The sequence below is a fragment of the Aquarana catesbeiana genome, linkage group LG08, assembly GCF_042186555.1.
Source record: "Aquarana catesbeiana isolate 2022-GZ linkage group LG08, ASM4218655v1, whole genome shotgun sequence".
Taxonomy (NCBI): domain Eukaryota; kingdom Metazoa; phylum Chordata; class Amphibia; order Anura; family Ranidae; genus Aquarana; species Aquarana catesbeiana.
This window is the reverse complement of record NC_133331.1, coordinates 20,661,192-20,688,761: the sequence shown is the minus strand read 5'-3', so window position 1 is coordinate 20,688,761 and position 27,570 is coordinate 20,661,192. Positions and strand designations below refer to the sequence as shown.

Genomic DNA, 27,570 nt, shown 5'->3' with positions numbered 1-27,570 from the left:
TCAGAGTCTCAGACAGTGGGAAGTATTATTACTCTATTTATCAGGCTGAGTATTTATTATTATTTATTACAGGTACTTATATAGTGCCATCAATTTATGTAGCACTTTAAACATATATTGTACATTCACATCATTCCCTGCCCCCAAGGAGCTTACAATCTAGGGTCTCTAACTCACACACACACACAGATTCTAGGGCCAATTTAGACAGGAGCCAATTGCCTCCCAGTGTGTCTTTGGAGTGTGGGAGGAAACCGGAGTACCCGGAGGAATCCCACACAGGTACAGGGAGAACATGCAAACTCCAGACACGTAGTGTTGTGGTTGGGATTTGAACTGAAAACCCCAATGCTGCTACTTATTCTTATTATTTCACAACAACTACTTTAAATTCTTTTTCTTTTTTTCATCTCTCATAAATACATAATCAGGAATTCAGCTTTAAATATTACTCAGTGACCTGACTCTTCTTTTAGCATCATGATTACACCTAATGCCTCGTACACACAAGCGGACTCTCCGGCAGACTTGGTCCGACATTCTTCCCGCCGGACTCTCTGAACAGACGGACTTGCCTACACACAACCGGACTTTCCGGCAGGCTAGGTCCACCCGTCTTTCCGACGGACTTTCACTGGAGTTACGGCGGACTTTCAGAATGAACGGACTTGCCCACACACGGACAAGCCCGTTCACTTTGAACGTGACTCGGGTACGGGTATGTGACAGGGGGCGTGGTCACTGGGTGATGTTGACCAAGCCCCCAAAAAATGTCACAGTCCCAGCATGCCCAGGGACTGTGACGGCATAAGGGGGCGGGGTCTCCGCCTATATAAGTCACATCGGAGCGCTCAGAGAGCATTCCAGTCGGAGAGACCGTCGTGTCAACATCGGAAGAAGAAAAGAAGCCAAGAAGCCCAGAAGCCAGAAGTTCGGGCTCCCGCTAACAAAAGAGCGGCTTGAAGATAGCGGAGGAGCCGACAGAAGAACTGGAACACCGGGAGAAGAGGCCAGACAGAGCGGAGAAGAACCAACCGGACGCCGGGAGAAGAGGAACCGGAGGGACCCCCGAAGTCAGAAGAAGACCCCCCGGAGCTGTCTAATAAATTACTTCAAAAACCTGTGTAGTGTGTTTTATTATTGACAATTTTTCCCTAGGTAAATGGGTAGGGGTACCATGTACCCCATACTCATTCACATAGGGAGGGGGGCCGGGATCTGGGGGCCCTCTTATTATAGGGGGCTCCCGGATTCCAATAAGCCCCCCGCCCGCAGACCCCGACAACCAATGGCCAGGGTTGTCAGGAAGAGGCCCTTGTCTTCATCAACATGGGGACAAGGTGCTTTGTGGTGGGGGGGCCCTGCAGGGCGCCCCCTCCCCCAAAGCACCCACGCCCCCATGTTGAGGGCATGCGGCCTGGTACGGTTCAGGAGGGGGGGGGGCGCTCGCTCATCCCCACCCCCTTTCCTGACCGGCCGGGCTGCGTGCTCGGATCAGGGTCTGGTATGGATTTTAGGGGGGACCCCACGCCGGCGTAGGGGGTTCCCCTTAAAATCCATACCAGACCTAAGGGCCTGGTATGCCCCGCGCTCGCTGCAATAGGAAAATGTGTTTTTCCTATTGCAGCGAGTGCGAGATGCAGTCGGACCAGCATACAGACGAACGGGCTTTCCGTCAGGAATTGAGTCCGGCGGACTTGCAACGGAAAAATTTGAAACATGCTTCAAATCTAGGTCCGGTGAAAAAAAAGTCCGCGTGAGCCTACACACGATCGGATTGTGCGGCGGACTCTGGTCCGCCGGACCAAGTATGCCGGAAAGTTTGCTCGTGTGTATGCAGCATAAGTCTATAATATGCTATTAATAATTATATTGTTGAATTCACTGGCCCTTATTCATAGTACTTAAAGTTTATAAGCGGTGACAATCCCTCTAAAGAATGTTCTTATATATCAGGAAAATGTGAATCCATAAAAAAAATGTAATTAATAATTACATAAATAAACTTAAAGCAGAGTTCCACCCAAAAGTGGAACATCCGCTTTAAGCACTCCTCGCCCCCTTACATGCCACATTTGGCATGTCATTTTTTTGGGGGGGTAGTGGGGGCTTCGTTAGGAGTGGAACTTCCTGTCCCACTTCCTCCTTCCGCCTATGTGCCGCCTAGGCTACTCCTCCTCTCCACCTAGTTGGCCCCTCCCTCTAGGCGATCTCCTGGGACAGGTGACAGGTCCCAGAAGATCGCCTGTCCACTCTGAGAGCGCAGCGCGACTCACACATGCGCAGTGCGTGCCCGGTCGTGAAGCCGAAAGCTGTCACGGTCGGGTGCCCAGAGTGGCAATGGAGGCGCCGGCGGAGAGGAGGGGGAGAAGAGCAACGCTACGGGTGACCACAACGCTGGACCGTGGAACAGGTGAGTGTGTGTTTATTAAAAGTCAGCAGCTACACTTTTTGTAGCTGCTGACTTTTAATAAACATAAAAAGCCTGGAACTCCTTGATTGTTGATCCGTAAAGCAAGCTATTCGGTAGGCGATCCGTCTTAAGCTTCTCACTATACCCTGTATCATTATGTCAACTCTATTGTATGGGCTCCAGAGTATGCCCTCCATGCCAAGAGACGCGTGCCTCCCCAACAGGTAGTCAGGGATACTCCACCTCCCAAAACACAGAGGGGCGCAGTCCAGGTTCCACAATACCAGGGTCCCGGAGGAAAAGAAAAGGATAGGAAAAATGTGAAAGGGAAAAGGAAATCAAAGAGTATGAGAGGCAGGAAGAGCAACTGCACTTTTAAAATTGCACCATCTATTTGCCTTTAGTAAATCCACCGAAGTGAAAGGAACTCTCCAACATCTCCAGAAAGCAGTAAAAACCTTACAAGCGTTCTTATACTTCCCCACTCTACTTAAAACTAGGTGGAAAAAAATGTGTTGCCATGATTTTTTTCCATTTCTCCATACATTATTGAGAGTATTTACACAGATTATTAACTTGACCATTTAGAAAAGAACGTCTCCTTTAAACATCATGGAAACAAAGGACATATAGAATACAAATATGGCAGTTGAACCTTTGTATGTCACATGATATTTGTGGAAAACTTTATCACATTGCATATTCAGTATGTGCGTGTGTGTGGATCAGGTGTCCTCTGGATACCTTTGTTTATAGAGGTTGGGAGCAGATGGCGTCTGAATAATGAACACATAACAGGACAAGTTAGAACCTGCGGGAGTACAGGGAGCTGCTCTTGCTTCAGTGGCAGCAATATAAAATTATCCATAAAAAAATAAAAGAAGACATATTAGAGAAAAAAAAATGCCAATGTTCAATAGGTTCTTTACATATATTTTCTACATGTAGTTAGCACTATACGCCATGAATTAGTTGTCCTTTAATGTTTCTCCTTCTCTCGTCTCTTTCTGTACATTGATGCACTTCCTTTGGTTTGTTCTTTGATTCTGTTGTCTATATATTGTATCGCTCTGCACTGCTAGTCTATGGATCAGCCCCAAACAGGGCGGGTTCTGTTGGAGTCCACAGAATCTGTCCACTGATCTCCTCTGAGCAGGTAGGTGGCTGGTCTGCGTCCGCTCTGCTTATGCAGAGAGAGTCCGCTCTCCTCTCTAGGCGGCCGGATGTAAATGGACTGCCTGTCCCTTTACACCCAACTACCATCTGATCTGCTAGACAGGGTACAGATCCCCCATCCGTCTGTTTTTATCGGACAGGATCGGATCAGATGTTGGCGGGTGTCAACGGACACATGTCTGCCGCTCCATAGAGGAGACTGGAGGGTCCGATTGGGTCCACCTAAAAAAACTGACAGGCGGGCCATATAGGTCTGCCCATGTGAATGGACACCTATTCTCAACCATGGCTCCATGGAACCCTAAGGTTCCTCTTGAGATTGATAGGGGTAAATTGAGCAATGAGCAATTTCTGTTCTGAAATATGTAGCCAAAAGAAAGAGGACCCTCACCTTGCCAACATCCAAATTTAGTATAATATGTAGCCACTGACATCAATAATCGTATTAGCAATCTGTAAGGAGCGATTTTAGTTACTGACCACAAATGTAAGGGGCATTTATCCTACTGATCATCACACTCTTGTACCATGAGCTGTAGATAAAGTAGTTATTAGCAGGGGTTTCCAGAGACCAAAAAGTTATTACAAAACGTGTTAAAGAGATTGATAAAGGCTCCCCTAGATAAACTATATGGCCAGATGACTGTGGACACCTGACCATCACACCTGCATGAGCTTGTTGAAAATCCCATTCCAAAGCCATGGCCATTAATTGGGAGTTGGGCCTGCTCTGTGGCTATAACAGCCTCCACTCTTCTGGTAAGACGTTCAATAAGATTTTGGGGTCCACCTTTGGGAACTTGCACCCAATCCAATTCATCCCAAAGGGGTTCAGTAGGGTTAAGGTCAGGGCTCTGTGCAGAACACTCGATTTTCTCCAAAGCAAACCATTCGCACCATGTCTTTATGGAGCTGACCAGAGCACATACTGGAGTGGAAAAGAACTTACCCCACAGTGTAAGCTTAATGTTGGAAGAGCACAATTGTCTAAAATGTTTTTGTATGTGTCAGCATGAACCACTTCACTAAAAGGACCAGAACGCAATAATTTGGAGGGGTGTCTACAAACATTTGGCCATATTGCGTAGCTGTATACTTTATTTGCTGCTCCTATACTGTACATTCATATATTGATGTCCTAAGAATAGATGTATAAAAATGTTTTTTCTGGGCGTGGCCTGCTGCGGACTGCAATGGAGGCTTGAGTCCGGAGGTCCGCTTCACTGACAGGACCCAGAGCAACTCACGGCGACTTCCTGACCCCTGATCTGGCCACACGGCGGGGGAAAGGATACAGGACTGTCCAGGGTATGTTGAAAAAGCGGTACAAGCCGCCTGCACCCCACCGCCTCACTGATTATTTCAACAACGCGTCATGAACGAGGCCCAAGATGGCGCCGGGGAGAAGGGCACTGTGACATCCCACTCCCTGACAGCAGAAGCGCAACGATCGGATCCCCCGCAGGAGAATCATCCAGCCACAACACCCATAGACACCACCAGGGATGAGATGGACACCCTCCCCTCTCATGCTACCCCGTCCTCACAGCACAACATGGACCAAGGTAAGAGGCTAGAATCCTCCCCTACACTCTCCCCCACCAAAGAACCACTGCCTAAGAAACACCAGTGGGCTAAGAGAGACACTGATGCAGAGCACACCCCAGCTCTAGCAGCCATCCCTGCATCAGGCAACCCAGTGACAGAATCCATGCTTAAATCCATGATACTCACACTACAGAAAGATCTACACAGGGAACTACAAATCTTTGTCTCCCAGATACATGACAGGGTAGACTATCTAGAAGGAAGAGTGAGCGTGCTTGAAGAAAACATGCATGATCATGCTAGAGCACATAACGAATTGCTAGACGCACATGAGCACCATGCGTCTGAAATACAGAAGCTTTTCTTGGAGGTCATTATAGTTCATTTTTAACAGTGTCCTGCTTGGGAAAGTCAAGTGAATTCCTAGGTATGGGAGTGACGAACTCGCAGGCCACATGAAGGGAGTGTCTCTCGTTATAATATGTTTGGTCTGAGGGTCTATCCCTAGTTTTAACATAGTTGATTTACTGTGATTTACTTCATGGTCTCTTGGGCCGGTAGAATAGCCCAATGCAAAATGTATTTGCTTCCCCATATTCTATAGATGTTTTGCATAATCCCTCTACCCTCTCTACCCAGCCAACTAAAATCTCTACAAGGGATAATCAACGCGTTTGTATGGCAATACAAAAAACCCAGACTCAAGAAGGACACTCTCATAGCCCCAGCACAAAATGGAGGAATGGGAGCCCCCAACGTTCAGGCATACTATAGGGCAGTGATTCTGGACCAACTTAGAGAATGGTGGTTACCTGCCTCTAACAAAACATGGCTCCAAATCGAATCTATGGCTCTACATCCCATCATGAAACACACTCTAAATTTACTCAATCTCAAGCCACAACATCATTATCTACATTCTGTAACAGCAGCACTACGGGTGTGGTCAGCCTCCAATACAAAGAGCCACAGGATTGCCCAGAGCTATTCTTTCCAGAATTCCCATCCAAGCCATAGAACTGATATCACCGGACCTGCCTCTCAAACTCTGGACACAAAAAGGACTCACCAACCTAGGACAATTAATGCCCATGTCAGGAATACATCCGTTCCTACATTTGCAACAAACATACGACATCCCTACCATGACTTTCTTCTTATACCTTAGAATTAGATCAATCCTCTCCCAAATGAATATCACAGAGGAAGATGCCCTAATAGTGAATATCCTAAAATTCTACGACACCCCGGCGCCAACAATTAAAGGAATCTCATTAATCTACAAGTTACTAACTACGCCTGCCTCAGATCGATCCTTAGCATCAATCACTTTCTGGTCCTCTTTTACAGCCTCCCACCCCCACCATCAGCGTGGCACCAGGCCTTGACCCTGCCTCTTCGGGTATCCCATTGCATCACCCATTGGGAATCCATACAAAAAAACTGTTCCATAAGTGGAATAAGTGGAGTCGACTCAGAGTGCTGACAACTCATATTCTATTAGCCGCTCGTCTAGCACTTGCGAACAAATGGAAATCTCCACGTCCACCTACGACGTCGGATCTTATTACCCTTACTTTCACTTACACTTACTTTCAACTGGAGTTCTCTTTCGCTAAAGCAAACCTAACTACCAGTTCTTTCTGCCAAAACTGGGAACCATGGATCGTTGATCATCAAAGCACAGCACTATAAGATGCATTCTTCCATTACCTTCCCTATTCTCAAACCGAGAAACTGAAACATCACCCTGAGACAAATACATACCCAATCTATATACCCCATGATACTAACATTGTTACACTATTATTATCCTTACAACTAACCAATGTCATGCGAGGAAATATCACCGCATAATATACGTTTAATAAGCATGATTATAAGTTTCTTTTTAGTTCTGTGATATACTTTAAACATTGTTTTCTGTTGTATACAATATACTAATGCAGGCTGACGATTGTTATCCGGACTGCCTCCCAGCCAAAGGCACAGAGAGCTCCCGAAATGGGGTGCCCGGATGTGGAGGCAGTACCGACTCCAATACCAATATCACACTTAGTTATTACGTTTCAACACAACACTTTTTATATCAATGTAACCTTCGATGTAAGTCTTTATCGTACGCTATAGCGATCGGTAAGAAATGTTGCTGATTTCTTGTCTTTCTCACCCTTCTGTATTGATGCTTTGTGAAAATCTCAATAAAAAACTATGGTTTAAAAATATTCTTTCTCTCTGTACAGGAAGTTTAGCAGCCCTCACAAACAAGGACCCTGAAAAGGCTGCAGATAATCCTAAAGAAGGTATGAAAAACATACGTATGCACGACTGTGCACTGTACTGATCTGTATTGCTGTACCTTTGTTGGATGTTCTCCAGCTTGGGTTGAAATTTGAACTTGTCCATGTTGTATTTGCATTGTCAGACTCAGCTTGTAATTTTGCATTCAAATTTTATCCGTATAAACCCGTCCAAGAGACATGTAAAGCAATGTATAGTGTGATCGCATATCTCTCTGTAATAATGAAAAATAGCAATTGGCAAATAATTAGCATTTGAAGTTATGGCTTATCACATCACTTATATAAAGCATCCACTCTCATCAAAGATCAGGACAACCAGCACCATGATGAACAGGAATCAGACATTTTCAGATGTCACATGGAGAATTGGGAAAGGTCCAGGATACAGAGCAGCTCACCAGCTCAGCCTTGAACCGGTGTTAGTGTAAGGTGACCAGATTTTTTACAATGAAATCCGTTCAGTATGTAGTGACAGTATACGGGAGGCTAGTTCAGTATGTAGTGACAGTATACGGGAGGTTAGTTCAGTATGTAGTGACAGTATACGGGAGGCTAGTTCAGTATGTAGTGACAGTATACGGCAGACTAGTTCAGTATGTAGTGACAGTATACGGCAGACTAATTCAGTATGTAGTGACAGTATACGGGAGGCTAGTTCAGTATGTAGTGACAGTATACGGGAGGCTAGTTCAGTATGTAGTGACAGTATACGGCAGGCTAGTTCAGTATGTAGTGACAGTATACGGCAGACTAGCTCAGTATGTAGTGACAGTATACGGCAGGCTAGTTCAGTATGTAGTGACAGTATACGGCAGACTAGTTCAGTATGTAGTGACAGTATACGGCAGGCTAGTTCAGTATGTAGTGACAGTATACGGCAGACTAGTTCAGTATGTAGTGACAGTATACGGGAGGTTAGTTCAGTATGTAGTGACAGTATACGGGAGGTTAGTTCAGTATGTAGTGACAGTATACGGGAGGTTAGTTCAGTATGTAGTGACAGTATACGGCAGGCTAGTTCAGTATGTAGTGACAGTATACAGCAGGCTAGTTCAGTATGTAGTGACAGTATACGGCAGACTAGTTCAGTATGTAGTGACAGTATACAGCAGACTAGTTCAGTATGTAGTGACAGTATACGGGAGGTTAGTTCAGTATGTAGTGACAGTATACGGGAGGCTAGTTCAGTATGTAGTGACAGTATACGGCGGGTTCGTTCAGTATGTAGTGACAGTATACGGCAGGCTAGTTCAGTATGTAGTGACAGTATACGGCAGACTAGTTCAGTATGTAGTGACAGTATACGGGAGGTTAGTTCAGTATGTAGTGACAGTATACAGCAGGTTAGTTCGGTATGTAGTGACAGTATACAGCAGGTTAGTTCGGTATGTAGTGACAGTATACAGCAGGTTAGTTCAGTATGTAGTGACAGTATACAGCAGGTTAGTTCAGTATGTAGTGACAGTATACAGCAGGTTAGTTCAGTATGTAGTGACAGTATACAGCAGGTTAGTTCAGTATGTAGTGACAGTATACAGCAGGTTAGTTCGGTATGTAGTGACAGTATACAGCAGGTTAGTTCGGTATGTAGTGACAGTATACAGCAGGTTAGTTCGGTATGTAGTGACAGTATACAGCAGGTTAGTTCGGTATGTAGTGACAGTATACAGCAGGTTAGTTCGGTATGTAGTGACAGTATACAGCAGGTTAGTTCGGTATGTAGTGACAGTATACAGCAGGTTAGTTCGGTATGTAGTGACAGTATAAGGCTCAGTCACTTGCAGCATGGCAGGTGATGGAGATTCCCGAGCAGCTGTGCTCTTTCCTCCTCTTTCTTCTTTAGCTGCAGGATCAGCCTGAGGGGAGGAGTCTGTAGGAGGAGTGGAGGAGGTAGCCACACCCTGACCCCGCCCACCAACCCTGGCTGCCTCAGGAGATAGTGAACATCCCGAGGGACAGCCTAAGCTAATTAGACAACAGGGGAGTGTTACAGACAGAATCCCCCATACCACTGGACTCTCTGCTATCCCGATCAACTTTTTACAAACTGCAAGGACAGGGAAGTGCAGCCCCCCTATGGATCTGGTGCCTGCTCATTAAGGGTATTGTACTGGCTTAAAAGTGGCCCTGCCTGACGCCGCCCCTGCAATCCGGGGACAGATTTGTTCCGGGGAGAGTGTCCTCAGTCCGGGGACTGTCCCTGGAAATTGGAGACGTCTGGTCATCCTATGTTGGTGTGCAGCCACCAATAACAACATATACAACATTCAGCGAGTTAGGAAGCTGTTGGAGAGGGGTCACAATGCGACAACAGCGGTAACTGGGAACAACAGCAACATGTTTCTGGGCATCAAGATCCTTTCTTAAGCCTGGGGACCACCATTACAGGAGAAGATTTAAACTCTAAATAGCAGGAAAACCTGGAGAATTTGTGGTCAGATCACCAATGAGGGAAAAAAAATGAACATTTTGTAAAATATATATATGTAGAAAATACAAAGAAGGAATGAGTGATGTAAAATGGAACTTATGAAGATCAACAAGTTATAAAAAATCATCAAATATACAGTATGTATCCTGGGTCTTTCAACAAAAATAGTATACCAACAATACTAACTGCATTAATATATGTTCACCAGCAGAGGGAGTGCAAGTGCATTGACAGCAATATGCCACATAGATACATTGGGGGGTTATTTACTAAAGGCAAATCCACTTTGCACTACAAGTACACTTGGAGGTGCAGTCGCTGTAGGTCCGAGGGGGAGATGCAAGGAAAGTAAAAAACATCATTTTAGCTTGCACATGATTGGATGATAAAATCAGCAGAGCTTCCCCTCATTTCAGATCTTCCCCTCAGATCTAGAGATCTTCCAAGTGCACTTGCAGTGCAGAGTGGATTTGCCTTTCGTAAATAAACCCCATTGTATCAAGAAGCTTTTACTAAAATAAAAAGATGAAAGAAAGTGAAAATATTTATAATGGAAAAAATGCAAGTGTAGCTACATGAAAGTGCAATCAAATAAAATATGAGTACCGTATATACTCGAGTATAAGCCGAGTTTTTCAGCACAATCGGCTTATACTCGAGTCAAGCACTTTTCTGCAGCAGAAAATGACATTTTCCAAACCGAATTTGGGGCACCGTATTTTGGGGCCACTTAGTGCTAGGAACCCCAAATTTGGTGTGCAAACCCAGTGGAACTAGCACTACAACATATCCAAAGCTGGGGTTTGGATACGGGGCACCAAAATCGATTTGGAAAATGTCATTCTCTGCTGCAGAAAAGTGCTTGACGTTTTCCGAACCAAATAAGGGGCCCTGTGTCTGAGGGCCACTTGGTGCTAGGAACCCCAGCTTTGGATATGTTGTAGTGCTAGTTCCACTGGGTTTGCACACCAAATTTAGGGTTCCTAGCACCAAGTGGCCCCGAGATACGGGGCCCCAAAGTCGGTCAACTGTGTCCATCTGCGGCAATGTCATTTCGGGACCCTTTGGGTCCAGAGACCCCAAATTTTGGCTGCAGCTAGGGGGCATCTAGGAACCCTTAACTACCGAGTTTGAAGTTCGGGGGACCTATGGCTACAAATGGGCACAGTGAGGCTGCAAATGGGCATTGTTGATCCTCTTTTCCACTTACAGTAGGTGCGCATTTCTCACCCTAGGCTTTTACTCGAGTCAATAAGTTTTCCCAGTTGTTTGTGGTAAAATTAGGTGCCTCGGCTTCTATTCGGGTCGGCTTATACTCGAGTATATACGGTACGTGATAAATAACAAATACTACACAGAAAACGAAAAAGACTGATGGATGTTGCTAAAATTAATATTATTAAATACCCAATTAAGATATTATTAATATTATGATAATAATAATAATAATAATAGAATAAAAGAAGACATAAAAACATTTTTCACAATACTGTGTTGAGCTCACAACTCTCATTGAGACCTTTAGGAGAGAATGTATGAAGCTTATATATCCCTAAGGTCTTACAAAGTTTGTGAAAACGTTCTGCAGGGGGAGACTGCTTGGTATGACTTCTATGTTCCATCCCCTAAGACTCAAAGCAGAACTGCCATGCTGGAGAGGGATGGAAATGTCCCTCCTCTGACTCATTCAGCTGTATGGGTTCTGACAAATTACAAACCATTTTTCAGTATAGTAGAAAAATGATTTAGCAAATGTGGTGGAGAACTGGCTCAAAAGCAAAGAGGAGACAGCGTGGAGGATGTCACTGCTTGTCTCCTAAAAATGCTGGGCCCCTGGCTGTCTGGCAGACCTTTTGTCTTCAAACCAGAACAATGAAGAAGTACAGAGACCAATTTTGACCTCGCTGGCTTCATGCTTGTCCTAAAAAAAAGGTATACAGCTAGGAAAACAGCATTTTCAGAAGGTGGTCAGCAATGCAACCTCTACTTCACCTACTGAAGGTTTCTATGAAGCAAGAAAATGAAGCTCTGGCAGCATACAAGTGATTTGACTGTAATGGATGAGAAAAGCCCAGGAGACAAAGCATCATGTGTGACTAGATTGTCACTATGCCAACCTCTGCTCTGGGGAACAGTGTGCAGATTCATATGTGTGTGACTCTAACATTTTCCTTCCCACTAAGCTCCCCTAAAGTGGATTGTAAAGTCAGAAAGTTCACGCAAGTTTAATTCCGAGCATGCGTGAACTTTTGTGCGGCAGACTTGTGTACACACAATTGGAATTCCTGACAACAAAGAAGTTGGTGGAAAATTTGAGAACCTGCCCTCAAACATTTGTGCCCGTAAATTCCGACAGCAAATGTTAGATGGAGCATACACACGGTCGGACTTTCCAACAACAAGCTCACATCGAACATTTCCTGTCGGAAAGTCCGACCGTGTGTATGCGGCATTAGAGTCCCTGTGCAGCAGAGCTAGGACTGTGAGATGGAGAAGTAACACAATAAGCCAATCAATTGTTCTCATGTGCTGACAAGGAGCAGGCTGATAGAAGGAGAGAGGAAAGTGAGAGATGAGCTCATAGGCCCACTGCTTCTCCATTCATTGTCCTGTCACGAGCTGGGGGAAAAAGGCAAGACCTGTATGTGTTAGCACAGGTCTGATGTTCTGGCACAGTAATGAGTACATGCTGGCTGTAGAGGAAAAGTAGTAATATGGTGAGGAGGCAGAAAATCTTGCAGGTGGTGATTGCAGGCCTCAGGAGAGGGGGGGGGGCTCCATCCATAGCAGCTGTGTAGGTTGATTTCCTCTGTATACCATCCAAGCAGTGGACACTGAACTCCATTTACCCTAAAGTGTTTATCTGTGACTCTATTACGTTCTCTCTGATTTCTAAACAAAGAATGATAAATATCAGATTTTATGTTCCTCTAATGTCTGATCTCTGTTTTGTTTTTAGGAATTTGGCAGAAACTCAGATCACACACAGTTCCTTTGCTCTACGTTATAGTTGGAGAAGCAATATCAGGTACTCTGATCATCATCCTCACTGCTCATCTGTCTGTGAGAGGTAAGTGTTAATTTTTACTAATAAGTAAACAAGGAAGAATCTGAAAAAAAAAGAAAAATCAATGTTTCAAAAAACAGTTCCAATCCTTACAAAATTGATACATATAATAGTACACTGTGTATGTATATCCTTGTATGTGCCTGTGTGGGTTTCCTCCCACACTCCAAAGACATGCTGGTAGGTTATAGTATATGTTGTATATGCATGACTATGAGTTAGGGGCCTTAGATTGTAAGCTCCTCGAGGGGGGGGGGGGAAGCTGATGTGAATGTACAATATATGTGAAGTGTTGCGTAAATTGACAGCGCAATATAAGTACCTATAAAAAAATATACACATTTTAGAAATATGAGGAAAGGCTACACCCACATGAAAGTGTCTGAATTGTACATAGAATCTGGCAGATTGTGCCACCTTTCTTCATTTTTCATAGCTTGGAAATATTAAACTGCCCATACACTAGCAGATTTTTTGAACCAATTTTCCTAAAAACATTTGAAAATTCTCAGAACATTTGATGACTTGATAAATGTCGTTCCAAAGTCCTTAAAATTTTTGTTTGCTGTAAAGGCAAAAGGTTTTTTTCATCTTAATGCATTCTTTACATTAAGATAAAAAATCTCCTGTGTGCAGCAGCCCCCCTCAGCCTCCCTAATACTTACCTGAGCCCCATCCCGATTCAGCCATGTTGCATGAGAGACTCGGCTGTCCGAACTCTCCCTCCTGGTTGGCTGAGACAGCAGCAGGTGCCATTGGCTCCTGCTGCTGTCAAAGTCAGTGAGCCAATGAGAAGATTAAGCACAAGATGTATGTGTGAAACGTGTCTACATGACCACAGGTTGGTGTCTTTGGTGTTATCTTTGTGAAGCAAAATAAAAGGCAATAGGAAGCTCTAGATGTGCAGCCATTTCTTTCTTCTTTCCAAGTTTCCCACGGAGGCGGGCTGGGGCTAGCACTCTGCAAGATACTCCAATCAGCCTTATCTTTATACACCTGGAGCAGCAGTTATTTTTTTTGTAGCCAATGAGGAGAGGGGGGCAGGGCCAAGCCTCGGCTTTGTGTCTGAATGGACACACAGAGCAGCTGCTCAGCTCGGGTGCTCCCATAGCAAGCTGCTTGCTGTGGGGGCACTCAACAGGAGGGAGGGGCCAGGAGAGATGAAGAGAGACCCGAGAAGAGGAGGATTGGGGCTGCTCTGTGCAAATCCGCTGCAACAGAGGGGGTAAGTATAACATGTTTGTTACTTTTATAGAAAAAAAAAACGAGACTTTACCATCACTTTAACATTCAATGTTGGAATGAATGGACTTTCCCAGCTGTTAGAAATGTGTTAGTCCAAAAATGTTTCCATCTTGCTCCCTCAGATTTTCTTATCTCTTTGGTTGAAAATGAATGATTTGACCCGACTAACCATTTGAAATTTGTACCAACATTCTTAAAACAAAAACATTTCAAACAGATTTCTACTAGTGTACGGCCTGCTTTAGCCTGGTCCTCCCGTTATGGAATCTAAAATGTATTCTAGTTCTTGAGTGTGAGGCTGTATTTGGTTCTTTTTAGTTTTTATTTTTTTTAATTTTTACTTGGTGATCCTGCAAATAACACTCTCCCCGACACTTCATGTCTAGACTTATTCTCCATTGTAACTATAGAAGGAGCCATGGTGGTCACACAGGCTGGACTACAAACATATCTGCCTTTGTTCTCCTCCAATATATGGTGGGTTGATGGGGCTTGTAGTGCACACAATATAGCAGTTTGCATGACAGACATAAGATTCTTTGTTCTTTTTTAACCGCTTCTACAGGAAGTGACAAGAACACTACATATCTGGAAAAATCAACAGGTATTTTCACGGTTTGTACTACTTGAGCCCACAACAGATACACAGTGCCCCCGATTTATAGATTTATTAAAGGGTGTGCTCACTTTTAAATTGAATTTTCATTTATCTCAGTGAATGAGGTGGAACAAAGCGAAGAATCACTTTGAAAAGAACACCCAATCATGTACAAAGAAAATGTAAAGAAAACTGGATTTTGCTTGAATGCGATTTAATGCCTTCTCGATGGGTGATGTGACATGTCGGCATCTACTCTCAGCTGAAATAATAGTTGTAGGTGGACTGAATAGTTAACATGTCACCTTTTTATATCAATACAATGGAAATTACTGAACAATTCTCTCAGGGAGAACCCGTCAATAATGGGCATTTGTAATAATATAAATACTCATTCTTGAATTGTTTTAATAGTGCAGCCCTACCTTTCAGGAAGTGCCTAATATTTGATTACTTGTATTCTCTCGGTGTCAGGGTAGGGGTGTCATGCTGAGTGTCAGGCTGTTAGGCCCCCATAGAGACTCTCCTTTTTCTGCCTGAGTTTTCTGCTGGTAGCAGATACCGAAAAACCTCATAGATGCTGTCAGAATTTCATGAAAAAAAGCTAAAGGTTTAATTAATTTAGTTTTACCATTCTCCAGCAGCCTGGATAATGTCAGTTGTCAACTCTGAGCTCTGGTAAGAAACAGGTCAGCCTCTATGGGGACCCTCTGTCAGACTCTGGGCTGACAGTTCTGCTCTGGCAAGAAGAAAATAACAGCACACAGCACACATCACTGAGAGTTCAGGCTGCACTAACATCACTAATTAGATTCCGATTCCTACATATACCAACAGGGCTGCTGTTAGAAATCATGAGACCCCATATACAGCCTTCCTGCCGGGGCCCCCCCAACCCCACCTCCACCCTCCCCCCAAGGTGCAGCAGAACCACAGTACTGACCTTATCTACCTACACCCCAGAAATGCTCCCACCTCCTGGGCCCCTCTGTTGATATGATGGGGCCCAGGAAAGTGTAATTTAAGCCCTGGTAAGCCAGTAGGAGTAGGGGGGGGGGTTTAATAAAATCAATGTATTCATTTCAGCAGAAATAAACAATAAAGCTGCCCCGGGCCTCCTGTTTAACTTATAAGGCCTGGGCCCACTACAACAGGACCAGTTGTAATACCTTATCAGCAGCCCTGTAGACTAATCCCAGACAGTTTTTCTTTAACTGCTTTAAGACCGGCCTCTATTGTAGCAAAAAGAAAAAAATATTGTTTTTTTTTTAATTGTTGCTTTTTTTTGTTTATAGCGCAAACAATAAAACTATTTTGTAGACACTATAACTTTTGCGCAAACCAATCAATATACGCTTATTGAGATTTTTTTTTTAAACAGCAGAGGTGATCAAATATCACCAAAAGAAAGCTCTATTTGTGGGAAAAAAAGGACGTCAATTTTGTTTGGTTACAGCGTTACATGACCGCGCATTGTCAGTTAATGCGACGCAAAAAATGCTTATGTCATTAAGGGGGCAAATCCTTCCGGGGCTAAAGTGGTTAAAGTGTATATATCTACTTTTTTCCTTTCAGTGTTAGAGTCGAAAAGAGTTAATATCCCTGTCAGTTTAATTTTGTTTTTCCATCTGTGTTTCATTGGGGATTTGTTCCTTCACTTCTTGTCAACAACACATGAAAAGAAATGAGAGGAAATCTCTGCAAAGTGAGAGGAATTACCCTCGTAGAGGAGTTCATGTACATTTCCCCACACCCACTGCTCTGGTGACAACTCAACAATTACGCATTTCCTAAAACTTTCCGTCCCAGCAATAATGTTACTAAGACAAATAGAGAGGCCGAATTTCCCAATAGGAGAAATAGACAGAAAACTTAGCAAATGAAATGTCTTAACCCCTTGTCGCTCTACCCACAACTAAAAAAAGAAAAAGAAAGATGCATATACTGTATAGTATATATCTTTACTGGAGGTGACACAACCCTTCATCAGATTTGCCATTACTACTTTCTGATTGGTCATCAGATTTGCCATTACTACTTTCTGATTGGGCCTTTCACCTCTAATCAAGCCCAATTTTGCTAACATTTCATTATATGATGATTTGTTGTTTGGTATTTCTGTTTGTATTTTTGAAATATCCTTTTGTAATTTTCTAATAACATTAGTCTATTGGTTCATAAGTAAAAAAAAAAATGCTAAAATAAACTATTGTATCTATTTGTGGTAAAGGGTCCAACAGTTGTTCAGTGTATGGATGACTGGATCTTATACGGAGGAAAATGTTACTATTTCTCAGTCCAGAAGGATACATGGAACAACAGCCAGAACTTCTGCAAATCACACAATTCATCCCTGGCAATTATTGATAATGAAAAAGAAAAGGTGAGTAATAATAAACCCATTTCTACCTGTAACCTGACACTCAACATGATCAGAACACTACACCCCCAACATGACCCACCACTGGACATGATCATAATACAATTCTATTACACTCTATACATAGAACACTACACCCCCAACATGACCCACCACTGGACATGATCATAATACAATTCTATTACACTCTATACATAGAACACTACACTAGAGGTCGACCGATATATCGGCCGATATTTGGTGTTTTTTTCTTAATCGGCATCAGCCGATTGTGCTGATAAAAAAGGCCGATATAATTCGACTTGCAAATTACTTCTGAAGTCAATACAAGTTGCCTGTAGTCTTCTGTGAAGCACTTCTCTCCCCTCTCTGGGCAGCCAAACCTGATAAAAAGAACCTGAATTGATACAATGTTTACACTTCTGAATGAGGTGAACTCCTGTGTAGAAGCTCTCAGTTTAACCATTTAAAGACTAAATCTTTTCTGACATTTGTTGCTTACAAGTAAAAATCCTGTATTTTCTGCTAGAAAATCACTTAGAACCCCCAAACATTATATATTTTTTTTTTAGCAGAGACCCTAGGGAATAAAATAGCGGTTGTTGCAATATTTTATGTCACACGGTATTTGCGCAGCGGTCTTTCAAACACAATTTTTTTTAAAAAAATACACTAATAAATTTAAAAAAAAACTAAGCAGTAAAGTTAGCCCATTTTTTTTTCGTCCAAAAGTTTTGATTACCTGTTTTTGTGTATTTATTTTTAAGATATAGTTTTTTTATATATTTTTTTTAATCTAAATTATACATACAAGTGAACTGATTGGAGGTTTGTTTTGTTTAATAAATGTTTAAATGTAAAAAATTTTCTGTATCACTTTAGGTTGCTTTCACACTGCAGCGGGCATGCGTTGTCGGTAAAACGCTGCTAGTTTAAGTGGCGCTTTACCGTCATTTTAGCGGCGCTATTCGGCTGCTAGCGGGGAGCTTATAACCCAGCTAGCAGCCGAGGAAGGTGTTAAATGCGCCCCTGAAGCGCCGCTGCCGAAACGCTTTGCAGGCGCTTTGGCAGCGGTGCGCATTCATTTCAATGGGCAGGAGTGGTGGTATACACTGCTCCAAAGATGCTGCTTGCAGGACTTTTTTTAACATCCTGCCAGCGCATCGCCTCAGTGTGAAAGCACTCGGGATATCACACTGAGACTGCAGGGGAGCCGTTTTACAGGCACTTTACAGGCGCTATTTTTAGCCCAAAATCGCCTGAAAAACGCCCCAGTGTGAAAGGAGTCTAACTGTTAAATTTGATGAGATGAAGGGAAAAAAAAAAAAAAAAAGAAAAAAAAAAATCGGCCTAATATATCGGCCCAAAAAAATCGGCATCACATATCGGCCATCGGCCACCGAGATTTCTAAATATCGGCATCGGCATCGGCCAGAGAAAAACCCATATCGGTCGACCTCTACACTACACCCCCAACATGACCCACCACTGGACATGATCATAATACAATTCTATTACACTCTATACATAGAACACTACACCCCACCATGACCCTCCACTGGACATGATCATAATACAATTCTATTACACTCTATACATAGAACACTACATCCCCAACATGGCCCAACACTCTATATGATCATAATACAATTCTATTACACTCTATACATAGAACACCACACCTCCAACATTACCCTCCAATGGACATGATCATAATACAATTCTTTTACACGCTATACATAGGACATTACACCCCCCCCCAAACATGACCCCCCACTGGACATGATCATAATACAATGCTATTATACTATATACATAGAACACTACACCCCTCCAACATGACCACCACTGGACATGATCATAATACAATTCTATTACACTCTATACATAGAACACTACACCCCCCAACATGACCCCCCACTGGACATGATCATCATACAATTCTATTACATGCTATACATAGGACATTACACCTCCAACATGACCCACCACTGGACATGATCATAATACAATTCTATTACACTCTATACATAGAACACTACATAGTTTTATATACAGTGTGTAGGGGTCACAAAGATATATTACTACCTCGATCAGAGGGCTGCCTGTACCCCCTATTGGATGGTCGTGATTGACTTCTGAGCCTACTGTCCATGTCATGTGCCACCACCACTTTAAATAAGACTGCAATTGTTTGCTGTATGTTAAATACTCCTTAGAGCTGCACTCTGTGACCACTCCACTCTGTACTGTGTATACCAATGTATATGTCACATTTTCTGGGTCACTGCACTATGTACACTGTGCTGTACATCACACACACATCTGAAGCTACACTGTGTGTATAATGCTACACCGTATGCTGCTGTTTGTAAACCTTCCTGTCCATTACATACTCCTTACACTGCATGCTGTATAGTAAATAATGTAGACCACTGAGCTCTATACAATATTTAGTACATTACATACTTACATACTGCTGAACTCTGTATTTTGTGCTGTACCTTACATAATCTACACCAGTGGTTCTCAACCCTGTCCTCAAGTACCCCCAACAGGCCATGTTTGCAGGTTTTCCTTCATCTTGCACAGGTCCTTAAATCAAAGTCAATGGCTTGGTATTTGGACAGCTATTTTATCTAAGAGAAATTTCCAAAACATGTCCTGTTGGGGGTACTTGAGAACGGGGTTGAGAACCTCTGCTCTAGATGGCCGCACGCTGTATGCTGGGCTCTACCATACAATACTTGCTCTGGACTGCTGCACTTTCTACATCATACATTATTAGTGCACTATTTATTCTGCATGGTGTATGCTGTGCTGTATGTCACATGTTACTTATGCTGCTTTGTGTATGCATTTCTGCTCCTTACATACTTCTTATCCTGAATCCTGATTTCTGTGTTGTACATTACATAGTCTGGATGTTGTACATTACATAGTCTGGATGTTGTACATTACATAGTCTGGATGCTGTACATTACATAGTCTGGATGCTGTGCATTACATAGTCTGGATGCTGTACATTACATAGTCTGGATGCTGTGCATTACATAGTCTGGATGTTGTACATTACATAGTCTGGATGCTCTACATTACATAGTCTGGATGTTGTACATTACATAGTCTGGATGTTGTGCATTACATAGTCTGGATGTTGTACATTACATAGTCTGGATGTTGTGCAGTACATAGTCTGGATGCTCTACATTACATAGTCTGGATGCTGTACATTACATAGTCTGGATGCTGTGCATTACATAGTCTGGATGTTGTACATTACATAGTCTGGATGTTGTACATTACATAGTCTGGATGTTGTACATTACATAGTCTGGATGTTGTACATTACATAGTCTGGATGTTGTGCAGTACATAGTTGCACTGCTACTCAGTCTAGCACTGTTCCCCTCTTCTCCTCAAGGGGGTGTAATGTGGGAGGGGCTGCAGTTGCTGATCAGTATATTCTGATAGCAGCGAGTCTTACCATCAGAATACAATATCCTGACGTGGGGATTCCTCTATCCGCCTTGCTTGTGTGGATGGAGGAATATGTTAGTTATTTTTAGCTGAACAAAAAGAAAAAGAAAAATACCCATCTATGGCCAGCTTTAGTCTGGAGTTCAGTTTTAAAGTGGTAGTAAACCTTAGACATAAAATATGAAGAAAGCATCTACCTCCATAGTTTGTACTTGTCTCAATTAAAAGCACTAAGTGTAATTTCTGTCTGCTGCTTCATTCTTCTGCTATCAGCACAAATCATTTCTGACAAGTTTACCTGACACCAAGAGATAAAAGGTGACAGGGGAAGGAGCTCCAGCACACAATCTGTGATTGACAGCCTCAGCTCTGTTCATGTGTGCTGTGTGAAGTGTCCCTTCCCTCCAATCAGCTCTTAGAGCTCTCCTCACTGAGCTCTGCAGAGTGTGACTTCAGCAGCCCCCCCCCCCTCTTTTTTCTGAGCTCACAACTTTAAAATTCAGGATTTTGAATGAATGTAGAGAAGAGAAGACCACAGATAAATAGGTACAACTTATGTAGGAGGATTTGTTTCATCTCTGTTTATCAACTGCAACCAGTCACTTCACGATGTGTATATATAAGGGTTTACAAGCAATTTAAAGTTTTATGGATACCCATACTTGTATAAATAACCCCTACATGTAAAGCAACACTGGAGTTGATTCCAGTTCAGTGATATGTTCTAAGCATTTTTAATGGGAAAAAATGTCTGATATTTCATTTATTTGTCTTTCTGTCTTGCAGAACTTTTTAAATCTTCTGAAATCTAACAAATACTGGATTGGACTGAGTAGGACACAAGATGACTCAGGTTGGGTCTGGACCAATGGAACGTTCTACTCAGAAACATTGTAAGTTCCTCACCTAAAACTGTAAAGATCAGCGACACCTAAAACCGATATTTTAGGTTTAGCTCTACATTAGTTTGTTGAACCATCCCCCTCCATGTACAACATATTTCAATGTGTTTTGAAGACCCCAGTATAAAAAAACAATTTGCCATAGATTGGAGTGTGTGCCAAATCTTTGCTTAGCCCCTCCAGTGCATTACTAATTGAGCAGTGAAACCAGTACAAAGTCATTATTATCAGACCTACTGGTCCCAGTCTGACACTGGTGGGAAACTTATTTCCTCTGCTAAAGAGAGAGAGTAGCTTCATATGACTTCTAATTACAGGGATACTATTAACTAGTTCCCCTTCTACAGCAATTTTTTTCATTTTTTGTACACTTGTAAAAAACATTTTTACCTATACAATTACTTAAAAGGTCTAGAGCATTATATATTTTCTGAATTCAGAGGCTTTATAGAAAAAAAAACTAGTGGCTGCAATTTTTATGTCACACAATTCTTGAGCAACTGTTTACCAAATCTAAATTCTCAGGAAAAAATACACTAAAATGCTTTTTATTGCACAGAAGCACAATTTAATCCCCAATTTTGTAAATAATAAAAGACACGGTTGTTTAGAGTGAATAGATACCAAATGTGTCAAGCTTCAAAATTGCATGCACCCACAAAATGGCACAAAATGACGGTACTTAAAATGATCAATAGGAGACATTTACTTTAAAATCCTTTACAGGTTATCTGTTTAGAATCAACTGTGAATGATGGGCCTAATAAATTGCTCTCACGTTGACTTTCGTGGTGATATACAGTGCCTTGCATAAGTATTCACCCCCTTTGGCATTTTTCGTGTTTTGTTTTCTCACAATCTGGAATTAACATGGATTGTTTGAGGATTTGTATTATTTAATTTACAGAACAAGCCCACAACTTTGAAGATTTATTTATTTTATTGTGAAGCAAACAACAAACAGGACAAAATAACAGAAAAAGTCAATGTGCCTAACTATTCACCCCCCAAGTCGCTTTGGATAAGTCTCTATGATCTTGCCACATCTTACCACTGGGATTTTTGCCCATTCCTCCTTGCAAAACTGCTCCAGCTCCTTCAAGTTGGATGGTTTGCATTTGTGAACAGCAATCTTTAAATCTGACCACAGATTTTCTATTAGATTGAGGTCTGGGCTTTGACTAGGCCATTCCAACACATTACAAAATATAAAGAAAGAATTGCGCTAGGTGTGTAGTAAATGTGAAACAAAAAAAGGCTGTGAAGGATATCCTGCAGCTAAGCACTATAACCCTGATATGGGGCACAAAAAGTATAGATAAGGAGTGCAGCGCTGGATAAAGTGCTAAAGTGCAATACAAATATGTCAGTGGACATTCCCTTCCATGAGTGAGGTACAGGCATCCGATGGATTTCCTAGCTAGAGTACAGGAAAAAACAAGAGTGGGAGAGAAAAAAAACTCCAGTAGTGCAGAGATTCCTTTTGATTGGTTTATTATAAGTTTCCAAAGATAGGACAAAAATCTCAATAAATAAAAACGTTCCTTGCAAGGATAGTATAAAAAAAGCTCTGACGTCATCAGGGTACCCCTGATGACGTCAGTTGCAACGAAACGGTCGTAGGGTCGTTACGTATACACGCACTGCGCATGCGCGAACCATCTCTGTAGATACCAACAAAGCTTTTTTTATATTATCTTTGCAAGGAACATTTTTATTTATTGCGATTTTTGTCCTATCTTTGGAAACTTTTAATAAACCAATCAAAGGAATCTCTGCACTACTGGAGTTTTTTTTTCTCTCCCACTCTTGTTTTTTCCTGTCCTCTACCTGGGAAACCCACCGGGTGCTTGTACCTCACCCGTGGAAGGGAACGCCTGCTGACGTGTAGGGATTGCCTCCAGGGAGCATGCCTCAGAAGGTGCATTCATAGATGCCAGCCGATCACCTGTGATGGAAGTCTCTAAGATCTCAGCAGCGATCCTGTTGTTCTACTAACATTAAAAAATTCAAAAAGTGTGGCGCTATAAACTCTGTACATAAAGAATAATTGAAATGAATCTAAAGAATGAACACTCTAAAATATTGAGTGATTACAAAGCAAACATTTCAGTGTGGACCAAAAAGTGCTTATGTGAAGGGAATGTGATTGGTAAACAAAACTTAAATACATTCACTAAATCCAATAATAGGTGAAAAAACATCACAAAATAATATTATATATAAAGTCCATGTCATAATAAGTGAGAAAAAACTGTGATGATAGTGCATAAACGATGATGGACAGGTGTCTCCTGAGCATGCGGAAGGGTTGTTTAGACCAAGCAACCTGGTAGGTGAATGGACCACGAGGAGACCAAGCGTGCACAAAGGATTGGAATCAGTGCCAGAACCGTCACCAGGAATCATAGAGGCTTACCAGAAATATTGGCCTGAAATAGCATATGCCAAAACAGGTCAAAAAGGCTTGATGACCGACAGGTCTGAATATAACAACTGGTCAGATGTCGTCGTCACACAGAGAAGGGGGGAAGGAAATCAGCACGCCTTCCTCTTCACTGGATACACCATAGGCCAATAGTATGTGTGGCATGTGAGGGAAAAAACACTCACATAGCGTGATAACGTTTTTAAACTTGGATTTATTTAAAAAATGAATAAAAACAGACTCACATTTTTTGAAGAAGAAAACAGCATGTAAATCGTGTAGCGGTAGTCATGAGAGGTCCACCCGACATGTTTCAACTAAACAGTCATCATCTAGTCATCTAGAAGTCATCCCCAGATGATGACTGTTTAGTTGAAACATGTTGGGTGGACCTCTCATGACTACCGCTACACGATTTACATGCTGTTTTCTTCTTCAAAAAATGTGAGTCTGTTTTTATTCATTTTTTAAATAAATCCAAGTTTAAAAACGTTATCACGCTATGTGAGTGTTTTTTCCCTCACATGCCACACATACTATTGGCCTATGGTGTATCCAGTGAAGAGGAAGCCGTGCTGATTTCCTTCCCCCCTTCTCTGTGTGATGACGACATCTGACCAGTTGTTATATTCAGACCTGTCGGTCATCAAGCCTTTTTGACCTGTTTTGGCATATGCTATTTCAGGCCAATATTTCTGGTAAGCCTCTATGATTCCTGGTGACGGTTCTGGCACTGATTCCAATCCTTTGTGCACGTTTGGTCTCCTCGTGGTCCATTCACCTACCAGGTTGCTTGGTCTAAACAACCCTTCCGCATGCTCAGGAGACACCTGTCCATCATCGTTTATGCACTATTATCACAGTTTTTTCTCACTTATTATGACATGGACTTTATATATAATATTATTTTCACCTATTATTGGATTTAGTGAATGTATTTAAGTTTTGTTTACCAATCACATTCCCTTCACATAAGCACTTTTTGGTCCACACTGAAATGTTTGCTTTGTAATCACTCAATATTTTAGAGTGTTCATTCTTTAGATTCATTTCAATTATTCTTTATCTACGGAGTTTATAGCGCCACACTTTTTGAATTTTTTAATGTTAGTTTAATCCTGAGTCTACGGGTGTGTCGGCTGCTGTTTAGTTCCTTTAGCGCAGCACTGTACTTAACTACTGCATACCAATTTATTACACCTGTTGTTCTACTAAGCCTTGTTTGACCCCCCTGAGTAAGGGCGGTCGCAGGTTTTTTGGTAAGCCTCCATTTTTATTGAAAGGTGACGGGTAGCACAAGTGGTGGAAATATATACCCATGGTTTCACACTGGAAATCTTTCACTGGATATCTACACTTATGAACTTTTTTTGATATGTTTTTTTTTTCCTTTGTGTTTACATGCACGGTTTTGCTGCCATTGCAGTAATCATATGTGGACTATTTTTTATATTGTTGTATTATGGTTTTTTATTTGCACATATTTTTGACTAATAATAACACATCATAAATCATATTTATTTGTTTTGCACTTTAGCACATTATCCAGCGCTGGACTCCTATCCTTATCCATTCCAACACATTTACATGTTTCCCCTTAAACCACTCAAGTGTTGCTTTGGCAGTTTGTTTGGGGTCATTGTCCTGCTGGAAGGTGAACCTCCGTCCTAGCCTCAAATCATACACAGAGTGGTACAGGTTTTGCTCAAGAATATCCCTGTATTTAGCACCACCCATCTTTCCCTCAACTCCGACCAGTTTTCCAGTCCCGACTGCTGAAAAACATCCCCACAGCATGATGCTGCCACCACCATGTTTCACAGTGGGGATGGTGTTCTTTGGGTGATGTGATGTGCTGGGTTTGTGCCAGACATAGTGTTTTCTTTGAAGGCCAAAAAGTTCAATTTTAGTCTCATCAGACCAGAGCATCTTCCTCCATACATTTTGGGAGTCTCCCACATACCTTTTCGCAAACTCAAAACGTGCCATTTTGTTTTTTGCTGAAATTAATGTCTTTCTTCTGGCCACTCTGCCATAAAGCCCAACTCTATGGAGCGTACGGCTTATTGTCGTCCTATGTACAGATACTCCAGTCTCTGCTGTGGAACTCTGCAGCTCCTCCAGGGTTACCTTAGGTCTCTGTGCTGCCTCTCTGATTAATGCCCCCCTTGCCCGGTCCGTGAGTTTTGGTGTGCGGCCGTCTCTTGGCAGGTTTACTGTTGTGCCATGTTCTTTCCATTTGGTTATGATAGATCAAGGATTTGGATATTTTTTTATAACCTAACCCTGACTTCTCAACAACTTGTTTGGAGAGTTCCTTGGTCTTCATGGCAGTGTTTGGTTAGTAATATCAAAAAGCAGTACAGCGCATATATTTTAAAATCTCATGAAGACACTAATAGAAAGTCCATTTTTAAAGTTTAAGATAAAAATTTCCAGAAAATGATCCAGTGACACGAGTGACATCCACAGAAGATAAGTGACTGTAGTGACAAACCCTCCACCATCGGTAACACAAGCCGCTCACCTCAACAGATGGATCCCTGAGTTAATCAGTCAGGTCTAAAACAGCAGTTCCCTCAAAGGGATGATGGCAGGCAGTGGCGTAGCGTGGGTTGTCAGCACCCGGGGCAAGGCGAGTAATTTGCGCCCCCTAACCTGTGGGCTTTTAGCACCCAAGAATGGGGGCCCAGGTTCCTCCACTCACAGCCTGAGCCTCTGTTTGGCCGCCTGCAGCCTTTTATTAATGGTTAGATCTGAGATATCTCTTTGATTACAGTAGTCAAAGAGATATGTTCTCAGTATCAGCCAATAATAAAAGGCTGCGGGCAGCCAATCAGAGGTCTAGGTTGTACATAACAAGGAGCACCTTATATACAGCAGAGGAGGCAGCCAATAGTAACCCAGACGTAAGGGTTGTGCATATTGTTTAATGCTAGACATACTACAGGAGACAGTCAGAAACTGCAGGCATACTATAGGAGATGGTCAGAGACTGCAGACGTACTACAGGAGATGGTCAGAGACTGCAGACATACTACAGGAGATGGTCAGAGACTTAATAGAGCATTGTTAAATACTACTTGTGCATTCTGCGCAGAGTGCAGAGTTCAGGAGCAGTATGTACAGAGTTCATGAGTGTACTGCGTACAGGGTACAAAGATCAGGAGTGTGCTATATATAAAGTGCAAAGATCAAGATTATGCTACGTACCAAAAATCAGGAGTACCCTATATACAGAGTGTAAAGTTTAGGAGAGCGCTAGGTACAGAGTTCAGAGTGCAATTCATACAGAGTGAAGAGCTCAGGAGTGTACTGCATACACCGTGCAGAATTCAGTAGTGAGCTACGTACAGAGTGCAAAGATTAGGAGTGTGCTAAATACAAAGAGAAAAGATTAAGATTCTACTACGCACTGAGTGCAAAGATCAGGACTGTCCTATGTACTGAGTGCAGGATTCAGGAGTGCACTACATACAGAGTGAAAAGTTCAAAAGTGCAAATAGTTCAGGAGAGCGCTACGCAGAGTGAGCAGAGTTCAGAAGTGCACTGCATAGAGAATGCACTGCAGAGTTCATGACTGTGCTACGTACAGATTG

General features: G+C 42.4%; 1 protein-coding gene across 2 annotated transcripts in view; it reads left to right on the top strand.

The window, feature by feature from the left end:
• The first annotated feature begins 17,028 nt into the window (after positions 1-17,028).
• Positions 17,029-27,570, top strand: part of LOC141105628 (killer cell lectin-like receptor subfamily B member 1B allele B) — a 79,863-nt gene continuing 69,321 nt past the window's right edge. For both annotated transcript variants that reach the window (XM_073595588.1, XM_073595587.1), the window contains exons 1-2: positions 17,029-17,164; positions 21,428-21,534. In XM_073595588.1, coding sequence (XP_073451689.1) covers positions 21,486-21,534 — 49 coding nt within the window. In that variant the 5' untranslated portion in view covers positions 17,029-17,164; positions 21,428-21,485. The remainder of the gene's footprint in view (positions 17,165-21,427; positions 21,535-27,570) is intronic.